Raw genomic sequence first — 14,139 nt, forward strand, 5'->3', positions numbered from 1 at the left:
TTAAAGTGGACAGTGAGTGTAAGTGGACATGGAAGAGAGAAAATAGAGAGACAATATGCACTGGGTGGGGAATTCACTTTGCAAGAAGGGTGCATTGCTCTAGTGAGAGTGACCAGTAGATATGAAAGCTGTGAATGGAATTAGTCTAACAATATTAAGATGTATAACAATATTAATAGGCAACTGTGAATTTCTTAAACTTATGACAATCTGATGACCCCTTTTCTTTTCCACTGTTGTACAGATGGTGTTGTACTGATGACACTCATACTGAAACCTCCCATATTATTCCATTTGCCTTGGTACACCTTACACCTCTCACCTCGAAGTAGATTTTAAATACGTGGACGACGTCAAACAAAGTGACATCATTCAGCGGCTGGGTTTTAACAGACGGCCTAGGGCCAAACCAGTCTCAGAACCACAGAGTGGGATTGACCCTTCCCACTGGGCCTGCTCTGGGTCACTGTCACCTGTGAGCAGCAATGAAACTAGGAATTCCTCTATCACCTCCTTTTCCTCCTCCTCTTCTTCTGTTAACAGAAGAAAACCTCCGCTTCCTCCCTCCCATTCCATATCTAAATCCACTTCTGAAGGTTCTGAGCATTATGAAGCCCTATATGTTTCCCAGAATAGCTCAGACGGGAAGCCTCCTCTAGTGACACGGCAATCCACTACTCCTAAACCAAATCCTTTAGTAGAAATGACCTTGGTGGAGACACAAAAGCGTTTAGAGCAAGAGAAGGGTTCTTCTCAGACAATGACCTCAGAGATATACACACGGCGTAGACTGGCTAGTTTTGCTGGCTTAGGCTCAAGTGGTATTATGTCACCTCTTACCAGCTGGAGTGCTCTTAACCACACTCAGTCCCAGGAAAACCATAAAGGGTCTAAGCTAACAGTTCCAGATCAGGCTTCCTCAGGGAGCAGCTCTTTGAGAACCAGCCCCAAGAGCTCTGGCAGGGCCACTCCAGTGACTACTGTTAGTCCACTGGATCTTCAATTGGTCAGGGACCAAATGGTAGTGGCTCTAGAAAGGCTGAAAGAGATGGAGGAACAGGTAAAGATCATACCTGTGCTGCAAGTCAAGATCTCTGTCTTGAAAGAAGAAAAGAAAGAGCTTAGTGCATTGGTAAAAAACCTAGAGAGTCAAAATTTAGCTTGTAATCTAGATCCAGATTTGCAAGGTCTATCTAGGAAAAGAGCATATAGCACAGGAAGTACTGTGAAGTATTTCAAACCAGAAAAAGACAATGAGGGCAAGAGGGTGTCTGCCAAAAAGGTAGACAGTTGGGAACATGATGCCTTGTCTGAGCTGGACCAGTTTAAGCAGCTAAATGCTGAAATGCAGCTGACTGTCAATGATAATGAGAACATGGGGTTTGTGCATTCACGAAGTTGTTGTCGGGATGTTGCTACAGAAACCAAACTCAATGTACGGTCAGTAGAAGTTGGTGTTACCGAAGCTATGCTGGGTGTGGTGTCAGACACTGAGCTAGAGCTTGAGCTACAACAACAAACTATTCAAGTTTTGAGGGACAAGGTGCAAATGCTGGAGGTAGAGCTTAAAGAGGCATTGCTTAAAGCAGAATTGTGCAGACTGAAGAGTGAGTTACAGGAAGCTGGGGCCCATACCCTTGCTGCCAAGAATTATACTGCACAACCAGAGATGCAAAGCACTGCAACTCAGACAGGAATGCTGACAAGGACAATTGGCATTGGAAATCATATTCAACTTGTACATGCTGCTGTTGGTGAAGGGGCAGTGCGAACTCTTAACACTGTAGGACTGACCTGCCAGCCAGAAACAAATGATGTGGCCTCTGGCCTGGACACACCCATTGAAATGTGGGAGATACAGAAGAAGGTGGAAAAGAGGCATCAGTGCGTAGGAACACATTATGTGCCAACTTGCAGTCAAGGTGTTGGAACGTCTGTGAGTGTTTGTGATGTTGGTATTATGACCTTAGAGTTGATGGAGACTCTGGAGAAAAAGAAAACATCCAGTAGAACAGTAGGCTTTGGTGATTGTGCCATAGATGTAAATGTCAACATGGTCAAGCCACTTGTATCCCAGGATATCATCACTGAACCTGTCAGAGGTACAGATGTTGGTGTAATAATGACTCCACAAACCATGTCCCAATGCACCAACACTGATGTCCATACAGACTCTCACGGCACTAGCACATCGCCAGTCTACATCTCCGAATCGAGCACCATCCCAACAAACATGCTTACGCAGGAGAGACATACCAACACTGTCCACGTAATCACTCGAACACTTGCAGTTGGTGACGGGAGAGTTATCGATCAACAAGTGCCTGGAAAAATGCGCTCCATTGCAGTGGGAACTCCTGTATACCTGAAGGAAAGAACAGTCACTCCTGGCATCTCCAAAGTGATGACTCGTGATACTGGTGTTGGAATGGCTAACATTAATGAGAATTTCTTGGTTGGGCTCCGGACACGGAACATGGCATGTGGTCCATCCCGCTTACCAGATCCTAACAAGACCCGGAGTATAGGGGTCGAGGTGGGTGATGGGAGGATTCGGGATGTGGATGGACACATGTGGATGCCTGTACACTTACTACAGCCACATTTATATGCACAGACAGAGCCTGGACTGGATCATTACATAGACCGAATGCAGACACTGCTAAAAGAGCAACAGAGTCTGCTAACTAGCAGCCATTTTAAACCAAAGGACGATGTTCCTCTTCAGCCCCAGCACCTCCTGGACATACAGCATGGAGGTAATTCATTTTCTTTTCAAAGGTTTTTTTTTTTTTTTTTGATTGAAGACTGCACCAGCAAACAGTCTCAAAATTTTCTATGATATTTTTTTTATATATATAATTTTGGTTTTTGAACATTCTTTCTAACATTCTCAGTACCTGGGCATGGCTCTTCTTCAAAAGCCAGTGAGCGCATGCAGCTTAAATCAAAGAATTTAATGGGACATTTCAGTGGTAAGCATGTTTTTGCATCTATCTACTTTATGTACAACTTTCCAATATTTGTTAGAAGAGAAAGACTTCATGATTTCCTTTCTAAAGAGTGGAATGCAGACAGGAGATAGAAATAGCTCTCTCTGGTTTGCCTTTTGGCTAGATGAGCCCTACATTTAGAATATTTTGGATAGCATTGTGGTTTGGAAAACTTTGCCTATGCCCCATTTCATGCCCCAAATGTGGTCTGTGGCACAAACAGAACATAAATGCTGTCTATTCTGAGTGTGGCTGCATGGTGAAGAGAAGAGAAGGAACAAGTCTAAAACCCTCATTATTTTAAAAAGACCTTAAACAGGTGTTACTGCAGTCTTGGGAGTGTAGCCTTGGTAAACCAGACAGTGATGAGTCCATTCACTATAGTTGTCTTAAAAATGATCAGTGTTCTTTTGAGCATGTTGTGAATCTTTAGATTGAAACATTTTGTTTAATAGATATTATAAGTAGAAACCTTATTAACAGAGAATGCTATTGTTGGTAGTTATAAGGATGTGCATTATTCAAGAGTATTTATGAGTATTTCTCCATTCTTAAAAGGTACACTAAAAGTGACTAAGATGGCTAATGCTAAATATTTCTTTTTCATCTGTACCATTCAACAGCAGGTATAAAATGGCTCATAATTCATAATTTCCAGGGCATGTAAAATTGAGGCTATCATGTAGTACAAATGTACAAATCTTACTTATCAAAAATGAGAGCAAGTCTGCAACAACACTGCACTTGATTACCGTTGTAGCTAGAACTTGAATTTGTGATAAGGGTTTTCTTTCTTCTCTTTGTCCATCTCGTCTCCAAGATGATAATAGCAGCATCAGATCCACAAGAAAGGACATGTCACAGAGATGTGCAGAAAGCAGGAAGACCCTCAAGTCTCTTTCTCCAGGGTGAGAATGAAGCAGTTCTTACCACATCTCTCCAAATACCGAACAAAATTAAGGTTAAATCTAAATTGTTTCATAAATTATGTACATTTCCTTTATTTCTGTTTGGACAGAGATTAGAATTGTGCCTGTAAATAGATAGCATGTACTGAGTTAATAATATTGCAATTTTTCCAGCCAATTGATACATTTATTTTTGTTTATAGAGCTTCAAGTGAGAATTTCCCTTTTTTGTGAAATGTCTATGGTATTGGTATGGCTTAAATTATCATTTGTACTTTGCTTTCTAATCACATCTCATTCGCAGCTCATTAATACTTCCAAGAAATCTCTTGAACCACAGCTTTCATCTTGTGCACTCAATTTTCAGTGCTTTCTTTAGCTTTTTTTTCTCTGATGATTATGATGTAAAGGGCCTGATGTAAGCTAGATATTCAGGAATGAGCCACAGAGCTACATTGATTTAACCCTCTATGTCTTGGTTGTAGGTTCAACTGTCTATCCATTACTGAAGGTGCCTTCTCTGAATGGACTGATTCTGAGGAGGAGAAGAGGAAGAGAATGAAGCAGATAGAGGAGGGCCCCAGGATCAGCACAAAATCTTCTAAAATGGAGAGAAGAGAGGGGTTGGTTAAAAAAGAAACATATTTCCATATACACAATCCCCCTTGAATATGCTTTGCTGATTTAAAAATTTTTTGTATTATTCTTCAGTAATGCCACTAAGTAAGAATTGTTTTGTATTTTTTAGATATGAAATGAGTGACAAAGTGATTTCTGCCTGTCACAAATTAAAAGCCCACCTAAATGACACCAAGGTTTTATCCAACAGAGAACTGGTGAGTCCCCATAACCTGCGGAAGAGAAATATTTGTGGATATGTGGAAAATATGTGGTTTTGTTTATTTCTATTTTCAGTAAGCAGTTTGGTTCTTTCCTGCTTGGGCTTTCATCTGTGGAAGAGAAAGTGGATCATAAAATACTTCTGAAATACGTTTGCAGTCTGTGAAATGTGAATTCCTTGCACTTTGAACCATACCTTCAGCTTGACTGTGCAGGGACCTGCTGATCAAAATCCTGATCTTAAATGCTTTTTTTTATTATTTATTTATTTTTTTTGTGCATATGTGAGGCACACTTTGAATAGTACATTTAAAAAAAAAAATTCTGGACATGTAGATAGGTGCAGAGAGTATTTTATGTATAATCATAAATCTTTTTTTAAATACAGCAGATCATAATTTCCTTCCAGTCCAACTACAGGTGAGAGCACTGTGTGCAGTTTCTCATGCATTACAAATGAGAACATCAAAAGCCAAGGAATGATGCCAAGAAGAGCATGTGGCTTGTACTGCCATTATCTCAAGCTATCCCCTGTAGGAGCACACATAAATTTGTTTGGATAGCAGCAAAAGTCAGTTATAGGGTTCTGTGAACTACTCATTGCTAACTGTCGTTTAATATTCAAAGTAATCTAGACTCAATTGCCTGACAAGATTCTCAACATTGCAACTGAGATGCAAGTATAATAAATAAATATATAAGTATATAATTATATTTTAGTGATAGGATAATACCCAAACTTATTTAATTTAGATGCAAATATGTTTCAAGGTAAACTCAAGAAAAGATGGATATTAGAGGGCTGTAATTAGGGAACAGATATTCCAGTTTTCCTAATTTTGCCTTCAAATAGGTGAACAAATTTGAGCTATTGATTTTGGCACTTGTTACTGGCAGGTTAAGGATCAGCAAACCTTTAGCCATGGGGAATTAATGTTTGATTAGAACAATGGTTCATAAACAGACTCGATACACACTGTCTACAACAGGAAAGAAATGAAATACATACATTTGAGCTTTAAAAGTGGAAAATAAATTCACTTGAAAGAAAAAGTGGAGGCAGTTATTGAAGGGTGTGTTTGTAGTGAATGTTTCTAGATGACTATAAATTGTAAAACCACACTTTGCTGTCTGGCATATAAAGTAAAAACAATTTTCATTTGGGTTTCACATTTCCGTGCTGTCACATATATCCTGCAATTACCTACTGGCATGCAATGTTTTAGGTCAGAATGTGGAACATTAGCACAAACTGAAAATATGAGAAATTTAACCTTTAATTAAAATACATTTAGTCCACGAAAACAAAATGTAACTGAGGCATGTTTTGTGTGTCCAGTGACCGTTGTTTCTATATATAAATGTATATACATTATACAGACACACACACAGTGGTGTCCAAAAGTCTAGTAAAAGATGCTTCTATTTTGCATTATTTTCTAATTTAATACAATGATTTTAATTATATATTATTGACAACAACTTGAGTGAAAAGTTGAATCTTTGAAATATAACATATTTACATGAATTTCAGAGTTTCTTAGTGTTTGGTATGTCCCCTTTTTGCTTTAATGACAGTACTTTAATTTTGATGTGCACTTGAGTTGGCTTGGACTCTGCAAGTTTGTGCAGAAACAGTCATGTAACTCCTATGCATATACACAGTCAGGTCCATAAGTATTTGGACAGTGACAGTTTTTGTAATTTTGCCTCTGTACGCAACCATAATAGATTTGAAATGAAGCAATCAAGATGTGATTGAAGTGTAGACTTTCAGCTTTAATTCAAGTGGTTTAACAAAAATGTTGCATTACCCGTTTAGGAATTACAGCCTTTTTTTACAGATTCATTCCATTTTCACAGGCTCAGAAGTAATTGGACAAACTAACAATAATAAATATTCAAAGGATTCCTGGATGCAAATCCTTTGCAGTCAATCACTGCCTGAAGTCTAGAACCCATGGACATCACCAATTGCTGAGTTTCCTCCCTTGCCTGACCTGCCTGCAGCTACACTATATTACCAAAAGTATTCGGTCACCTGCCTTGACTCGCATATGAACTTAAGTGCCATCCCATTCCTAACCCATAGGGTTCAATATGATGTCGGTCCACCATTTGCAGCTATTACAGCTTCAACTCTACTGGGAAGGCTGTCCACATGGTTGAGGAGTGTGTTTATAGGAATTTTTGACCATTCTTCCAAAAGCGCATTGGTGAGGTCACACACTGATGTTGGACGAGAAGGCCTGGCTCTCAGTCTCCGCTCTAATTCATCCCAAAGGTGTTCTATCGGGTTCAGGTCAGGACTCTGTGCAGGCCAGTCAAGTTCATCCACACCAGACTCTGTCATCCATGTCTTTATGGACCTTGCTTTGTGCACTGGTGCACAGTCATGTTGGAAGAGGAAGGGGCCCGCTCCAAACTGTTCCCACAAGGTTGGGAGCATGGAATTGTCCAAAATGTTTTGGTATCCTGAAGCATTCAAAGTTCCTTTCACTGGAACTAAGGGGCCAAGCCCAACTCCTGAAAAACAACCCCACACCATAATTCCTCCTCCACCAAATTTCACACTCGGCACAATGCAGTCCGAAATGTACCGTTCTCCTGGCAACCTCCAAACCCAGACTCGTCCATCAGATTGCCAGATGGAAAAGCGTGATTCATCACTCCAGAGAACGCGTCTCCACTGCTCTAGAGTCCAGTGGCGGCGTGCTTTACACCACTGCATCCGACGCTTTGCATTGCACTTGATGTGTGGCTTGGATGCAGCTGCTCGGCCATGGAAACCCATTCCATGAAGCTCTCTGCGTACTGTACTTGGGCTAATCTGAAGGTCACATGAAGTTTGGAGCTCTGTAGCAATTGACTGTGAAGAAAGTCGACGACCTCTTTGCACTATGCGCTTCAGCATCCGCTGACCCCTCTCCGTCAGTTTACGTGGCCTACCACTTTGTGGCTGAGTTGCTGTTGTTCCCAAACTCTTCCATTTTGTTATGATAAAGCTGACAGTTGACTGTGGAATATTTAGGAGGGAGGAAATTTCACGACTGGATTTGTTGCACAGGTGGCATCCTATGACAGTTCCACGCTGGAATTCACTGAGCTCCTCATAGCGGCCCATTCTTTCACAAATGTTTGTAAAAACAGTCTGCTTGCCTAAGTGCTTGATTTTATACACCTGTGGCCAGGCCAAGTGATTAGGACACCCGATTCTGATCATTTGGATGGGTGACCGAATACTTTTGGTAATATAGTGTACCTCCTGTTGCTGCTTGTTTGTGGGTCTTTCTGCCTTCAGTTTTTTCTTAAGTAAGTGAAAAGAATGCTCAATTGTGTTGAAGTCAGGTGACTGACTCAGCCATTTAAGAACATTTAATTTCTTTGCCTTAAGAAGCTCTTGGGTTGTTTTTGCTGTACTTTTTGGGTCATTATCCATCTGTACTGTGAAGCACTGTCCTATCAGTTTTGCAGCATTTGACTGAATCTGAGCAGAAAATATAGCTCTATGCACTACAGAATTTATCCTTTTACTTCCATCGGCAGTCACATCATCAATAAACACCAGTGACCCAGTTCCATTGGCAGCCATACCTGCCCATGCCATAACACTGTCTCCACATGTTTGACAGATGATGTAGTATGCTTTGGATCATGACCCCTTCCTTTCTTTCTCCATACACTTCTCTTCCCGTCATTCTGTACAAGATAATAAGATAATCTTGCATCAGAACTGGTCAGGCTTTTTTTTTTTTTTTTTTTTTTTAATAAGAGGTTTTTTTTGTTAGCAAAGTAATAATCTGGCCTTTCTGTTCTTAAGTGTTACCAGTGGTTTGCATCTTGAGGTAAATTTGAATTTACATTCATGAAGCTGTCTCTTGATTGTAGACTTTGACAGTGATACGCCTACCTCCTCCTGAGTGTTACTGACTTGGCTAGATGTTGTGAAGGGGTTTTTCTTCAACAAGAGAAGAATTCTGCATTCATCCACTTTAGTTGTCTTCCGTGACCTTCCAGACCTTTTGGTGTTGCTGAGCTCGCCAGTGCATTCCTTCTTTTTTAAGAATGTACCAAATTGTTGATTTGGCCACATGTAAAGTTTCTGCTATCTCTCTGATAGGTCTGTTTTGTTTTTTTTTTTCAGCCTAATGATGGCCTCCTTCACTTGCATTGACACCTCTTTGGACTGCATATTGAGAGTTCCCATGGACAGCCACCAAATGAAAATTCAATGCTTGGAATCAATTCCAGACTTTTTATCTCCTTAATTTGTCATGAAATAATGAGGAAACAGGCCACACCTGGGCATGAAACTGCTCATCAGTCAATTGTCCTGTTACTTTTGAGCCTGTGAAAATGGAGGGACTCACTAATGTAAAAAATGGCTGTAATTCATCAACAGTTAAGGCAATATTTTTGTTAAACCCCTTCAATTAAAGCTGAAAGACTACCCTTCAGTCACACCTTGACTGTTTCATTTCAAACACGCCTTCTGGAATCTGCAAAATGTTAATAATTTAAAAAAAATGAGGGATCATAAAAATTGCATTTTGTTTTTTATTTAGTACTGCCCTGAATAAGCTATTTCACATAACAGATGTTTACATATAGTTCACAAGACGAAATAGTTCAAATATCCAGTTCAAAAGTTTACATAAGCTTGATTCTTAATACTGTATAATACCCCATCTGTATAAAACTCATCAGTGTTATTACTTTGTCTCTACTTTAAAGCGTTCCTGCCTGAACGTGATCCAGCAAGACTGGTTCTGTGTGTCCAGTCAGAAGAAAGCATATCCAGAGACAGTTGAGGGTTTTCTGAGCATGTGTCATCATGTATCACCTGCTGTTCTGACTTATGTGGCTAACATGGCTGACCGGAATGGCAACACAGCACTGCACTACAGTGTCTCCCATTCTAACTTCAGGGTGGTGCAGAAACTGTTGGATGCAGGTACACATTTCTAGTGGCCAAGTCAACAAAGTTTTTAAATTCAGAAATTGTCAAAAGTTAGTGTTTTACAACAGTGTCTGGGTAATTAATTTGTTGTCCATCTCAGAAAAAAGTTAGCGTCATATGTTGTCAAGCTACTTTAAACTAATTGAGCCAGCTTTACTATTACTGCAATATTGTTGGAGAAAATAAAAAGATCACTCAGGAAAAAAAAACATTTGTTCATTAGGATGATTCAGAGTTTTATTACCTTCCCCAAAAGCCCAAAGGCAAGTGAAAATGCAGCAACATTAAAAACTTTATCCTTCAATTTAATATTCCTTTGTGTCCAGACAAGTTGTGAAGTTGTACGAAATGCCATAACATGGACAAGTGCTGTTCCCTTACCACATCAGCATTCTTAATAATATTGCTGCTTGCTTGTTAGATTAGCAGTGTTTTCTTGTTATTGGTGCAAGCTGGTTATATGTGTGTGTGTGTCTGGATGTGCAGGTGTATGTAATGTAAATCAGCAGAATAAGGCTGGATACACTCCCATCATGTTGGCTGCTTTGGCTGCTGTGGAAACCAAGGAGGATATGAGTGTGGTGGAGGGACTCTTCCGGAAGGGAGATGTCAATGCCAAGGCCACTCAGGTATTGTGTGTGTCTCTATGCAGTGTAAATATGTCTATGTGCATGTATACTATTGTTTGAATATTGCAGGCTGGTCAGACTGCTCTCATGCTGGCGGTCAGTCATGGACGTATGGACATGGTGAAAGTTCTCTTAGCTTCGGGGTCAAAGGTCAATATTCAGGATGACGAGGGCTCTACCGCACTCATGTGCGCCAGTGAGCATGGCCATGTTGATATTGTCCGTCTCCTATTGGCTCAGCCAGGCTGTGATGCCACTCTGACTGACAATGTAAGCAGCCTATATGCTGTCAGGGCACAGGAACTTTATTTATGAAACATCATTGTCACAGTCTTTGATGAATGTTTCTGTGTGTCTGGTAGGATGACAGCACTGCAATGTCCATAGCCCTGGATGCTGGCCACAGTGACATTGCTATGCTCTTGTATGCGCATATAAACTATGGAATGGGCCAGCCATTGGTAGGATCGTTAATATTTTGTGACTACTGATTGTAATACTGTCCCATAGTGTCCAGAGATGCTAGTAACTTTCTCCCTAAGCTGAAAATTTCATCTTTATTATCTGTGTGCTTGCAGGCTATTTCTCGAAGCTAGACACCAGCTGCTCCAACTCCAGGCCTTTTGATTGACTTGTTTCACTTATTTCCCAGTGCTACATGCCTGGTCCTTGTAAGTCTTCATAGGCCACTACCATAAATCTGGAAGTCAAGTGTTGGAGACACTTCCAATAGAATTGTGGAAAAGCGAGCCCTAGATGACATATTTACATGTAGCCTAATGATCCGATGATAATCTGACTGTAAATTCAGTTGAAACATTACTGCATTACATTGTATTTGCAAATCTGACATTGCTGAGTCATTATGTGTAATATAATACACAGCAGAGTCTATTGCCTAATCTGCATGAAGGACAGGTATAAGGAAGTCTCAAACCTACAGTGTATCATTTACTGAACCAAATATTTATTATTATTTTTTTGATTCATTGCAGAAATAATCCTGAATACGGGAACTTGCTTTTTTCTCCTCTTCGTTTAAATCTTAGTCCTATTAGGAAAATTCACTGCATTGTTTCCCTTGTACCAGCATATACACAGTTATTGAATTATTGCAGTGGAAATTTTAAAACAAGCTACGCTTACACTTTATTAATTTGGCAGATATTATACATCAGGCAGAGACCAATTGAAGCCTAGAGACTCCCTATGGAATAGCCAGAAAACACTGCATACTGTCTGTAATTTACTGTATTTCTATCATTTTCAAATATTAATCAAGTAACTAGAGGCTCTCTCAGGTATCAACACACAAGCTATGCAAGGTGAAATGTTAAGTGACATTATGACATTAAAAACTGAGCCTGAATTGACAGCCTTAGTCACTATATGTGACTGGATGACTAAATATCATCCACAGGTCATATTAGCAATAGAGCAACATGCATGTGAACACTTTGACTTAAGATTATAAATTTTAAGATGCAAGATAGGCTAATGGATATATATTTGTATTTTATGTTACAGCATGTGTTATGTGCAGTATGGTACATATGGATCTCAAAATTTTTATAGCATGCTATTAATAAAGGTAATTTAAATTTGAAGCATGAGTCTATAATATAATATAATATAATAGAATATAATGTAATATAATATAATGTAATATAATATAATATAATAGAATAGAATAGAATAGAATAGAATATAATATAATATGTATTCTATTAGTGGCCAGCAAAAAAATGTTGGCAAAACTACATACTACCCTAATAAATATTATGGCATAACAGTGCACAAATATATTTATTGCGGTAGTATATGACAATGAGGAAATTACTTAAATTATATGTTCATATTATATTTAATTTTAGGCCACCTATCCTACAACATAATTGACAATAGGCAGAAAATAGTATTGCATATATTGAAGTTCTATTTTTATCCTTCTTGGAATGTTGTCATACAATTCCTGAAGGGTTTGTAGTTTGGACCATTCTTCAAGATGGAAATTTTTCTGTTCTTTGAGGAACTGGCTATCTACTGAACTTCGCTCCAGAATGTCTCGTAAAGGATTAATGTTGTTTAAATGTGGTGACTAGGGAGGCCAGTGTTGGATGCTTGACTCATCAAATCACATTTGAATAATTTTAGCAGTATGTAGGGGGGGCATTATCAATCTGTGTTATCAGGAATGTGTTTGCATAAAATCACCTCATAGTTGTTGCCTGTTATAGGACCATACAATGAATTACAATTACACAGCATGTCTAAGTCTCCATACATAGGAAAAATTAACACTTTTTAGCAAAAAACAAAACATCTTCTACATGATTGCCAGTTCGGCTCTCCCAACTTTGGCTTCTAGTATGGCAACAGTGTCGTGTCATATGCTTGCCATGTTTCCTGGTAAAAAGTCCATCGCAACCTTGCCACAGCTTCCTGATCCAGCCATGAGAATGATTTCAATATGTTCTTCTTTTGTCAAAAGCATTCTTATCTGGGCAAAAAAAAAAAAAGATATATTCATATATATATATAAACTAAGTATGAAAAACTTTGGAAGACATGAAAAAGTATTAATTTCCCCTATGTATGGAAACTTTTGGGACATGCTGTAGAATTATTGATCCTAATGATTTCCAAGAGATGGTACCTTAAACCATTTCCCCATTATAGTTAACAGTTGGCACCACACAGTGTGGGTTAAAACTATCTCTGTCTTACTCCAAAAAAGGTTTCGTGCTATTTACAGCAAATTATGCATCTTTATGCATTGGCTGTCAATACAAAAGGTTTCTGAATAGGAGAAATTTTTCTTTGTTAAATGTCAAATATTGAATATATGAAATTTACATTCATACTGTGATACAGGTCTGTATGCTATTCTAATCATAACTTTACATTTAAAATAAAACTGGTTGTTACTTTACATTGTTTTATTTTTAAAAGTTTTTTTTTAATTCAAATGTATTTTTACTATAGAATAATTATAGAACAATCTTCTCCCTTTTAGACAATTATTTGATATATGTCATTGTCCCCCTTCCTTTCATCATGCATTTCTTCCCCTTCTTTCTGTAGATATGTAGTTACATTATATCTTCACATATTGGGTCCTTTCTGATTCTCTGCTTACATTCATCCATTCTTTCTACTCTCTTTAGATGGCTCACTCTCTCAACATTCTGTCTGTGAAAAATGTAGTATATTACTTTATTTATATTTATTCACAGTGGTTTACACAGAGCATAAAGTCACAACTGAATGTCACTAACCAAGCATGTGTTATGCTATTTTATCAATAATCTTGTTAAATACAATTCAAGGGTCCCTGGAAGACTATTGGTTTGGCCACGGCGCTCTCCCGCTGTGAATTGGGTTCAATTCCCGGCCAGGGAGTTATACATGACAGTGCATTCCCAGTGCCGGTCTCAAGCCCGGATAAAAAATTGGGGAGGACCAGTGATGCACTGTGACAACCCCTAATGAGAGCAGCCAAAAGAAGGACAACAGCAACCTGTTAAATACAATTCCACTATTGTCTGGCATAATTAAAACAAACCCAAAGCAGGATATGCCAGGAAAGTGGAAAACGAAAACCATGTAGCCTTAGCACCATCACTAATGCAGGTTTTATATTGTAAAAGGTGATCATTTATTTACTTCATAGGTGTATAACTTATACCCAAAATTCAGTGGTAGAAATGCAGTGACAAACCAGTTGTGATTTGTTTTTCTTAATACAAGCTAGTTATGATAAAGAATGTGATAATCCAAATATTTGGCTCCAGAAGATTCATCACATA

At 38.8% G+C, this 14,139-nt stretch overlaps 1 protein-coding gene across 1 annotated transcript; it reads left to right on the forward strand.

The window, feature by feature from the left end:
* Positions 1-283: 283 nt before the first annotated feature.
* On the forward strand, positions 284-13,262 carry kank1b (KN motif and ankyrin repeat domains 1b; the record flags this gene model as incomplete). Its single annotated transcript, XM_026922215.3, has 10 exons — positions 284-2,759; positions 2,898-2,975; positions 3,814-3,901; positions 4,387-4,524; positions 4,650-4,737; positions 9,476-9,695; positions 10,188-10,330; positions 10,400-10,600; positions 10,693-10,791; positions 10,909-13,262. Coding segments are annotated over 10 exons (3,549 nt in total), but the record flags the coding sequence as incomplete, so codon positions are not given.
* Positions 13,263-14,139: the final 877 nt, after the last annotated feature.

The sequence above is a fragment of the Pangasianodon hypophthalmus genome, chromosome 27, assembly GCF_027358585.1.
Source record: "Pangasianodon hypophthalmus isolate fPanHyp1 chromosome 27, fPanHyp1.pri, whole genome shotgun sequence".
Classification (NCBI taxonomy): Eukaryota; Metazoa; Chordata; class Actinopteri; order Siluriformes; family Pangasiidae; genus Pangasianodon; species Pangasianodon hypophthalmus.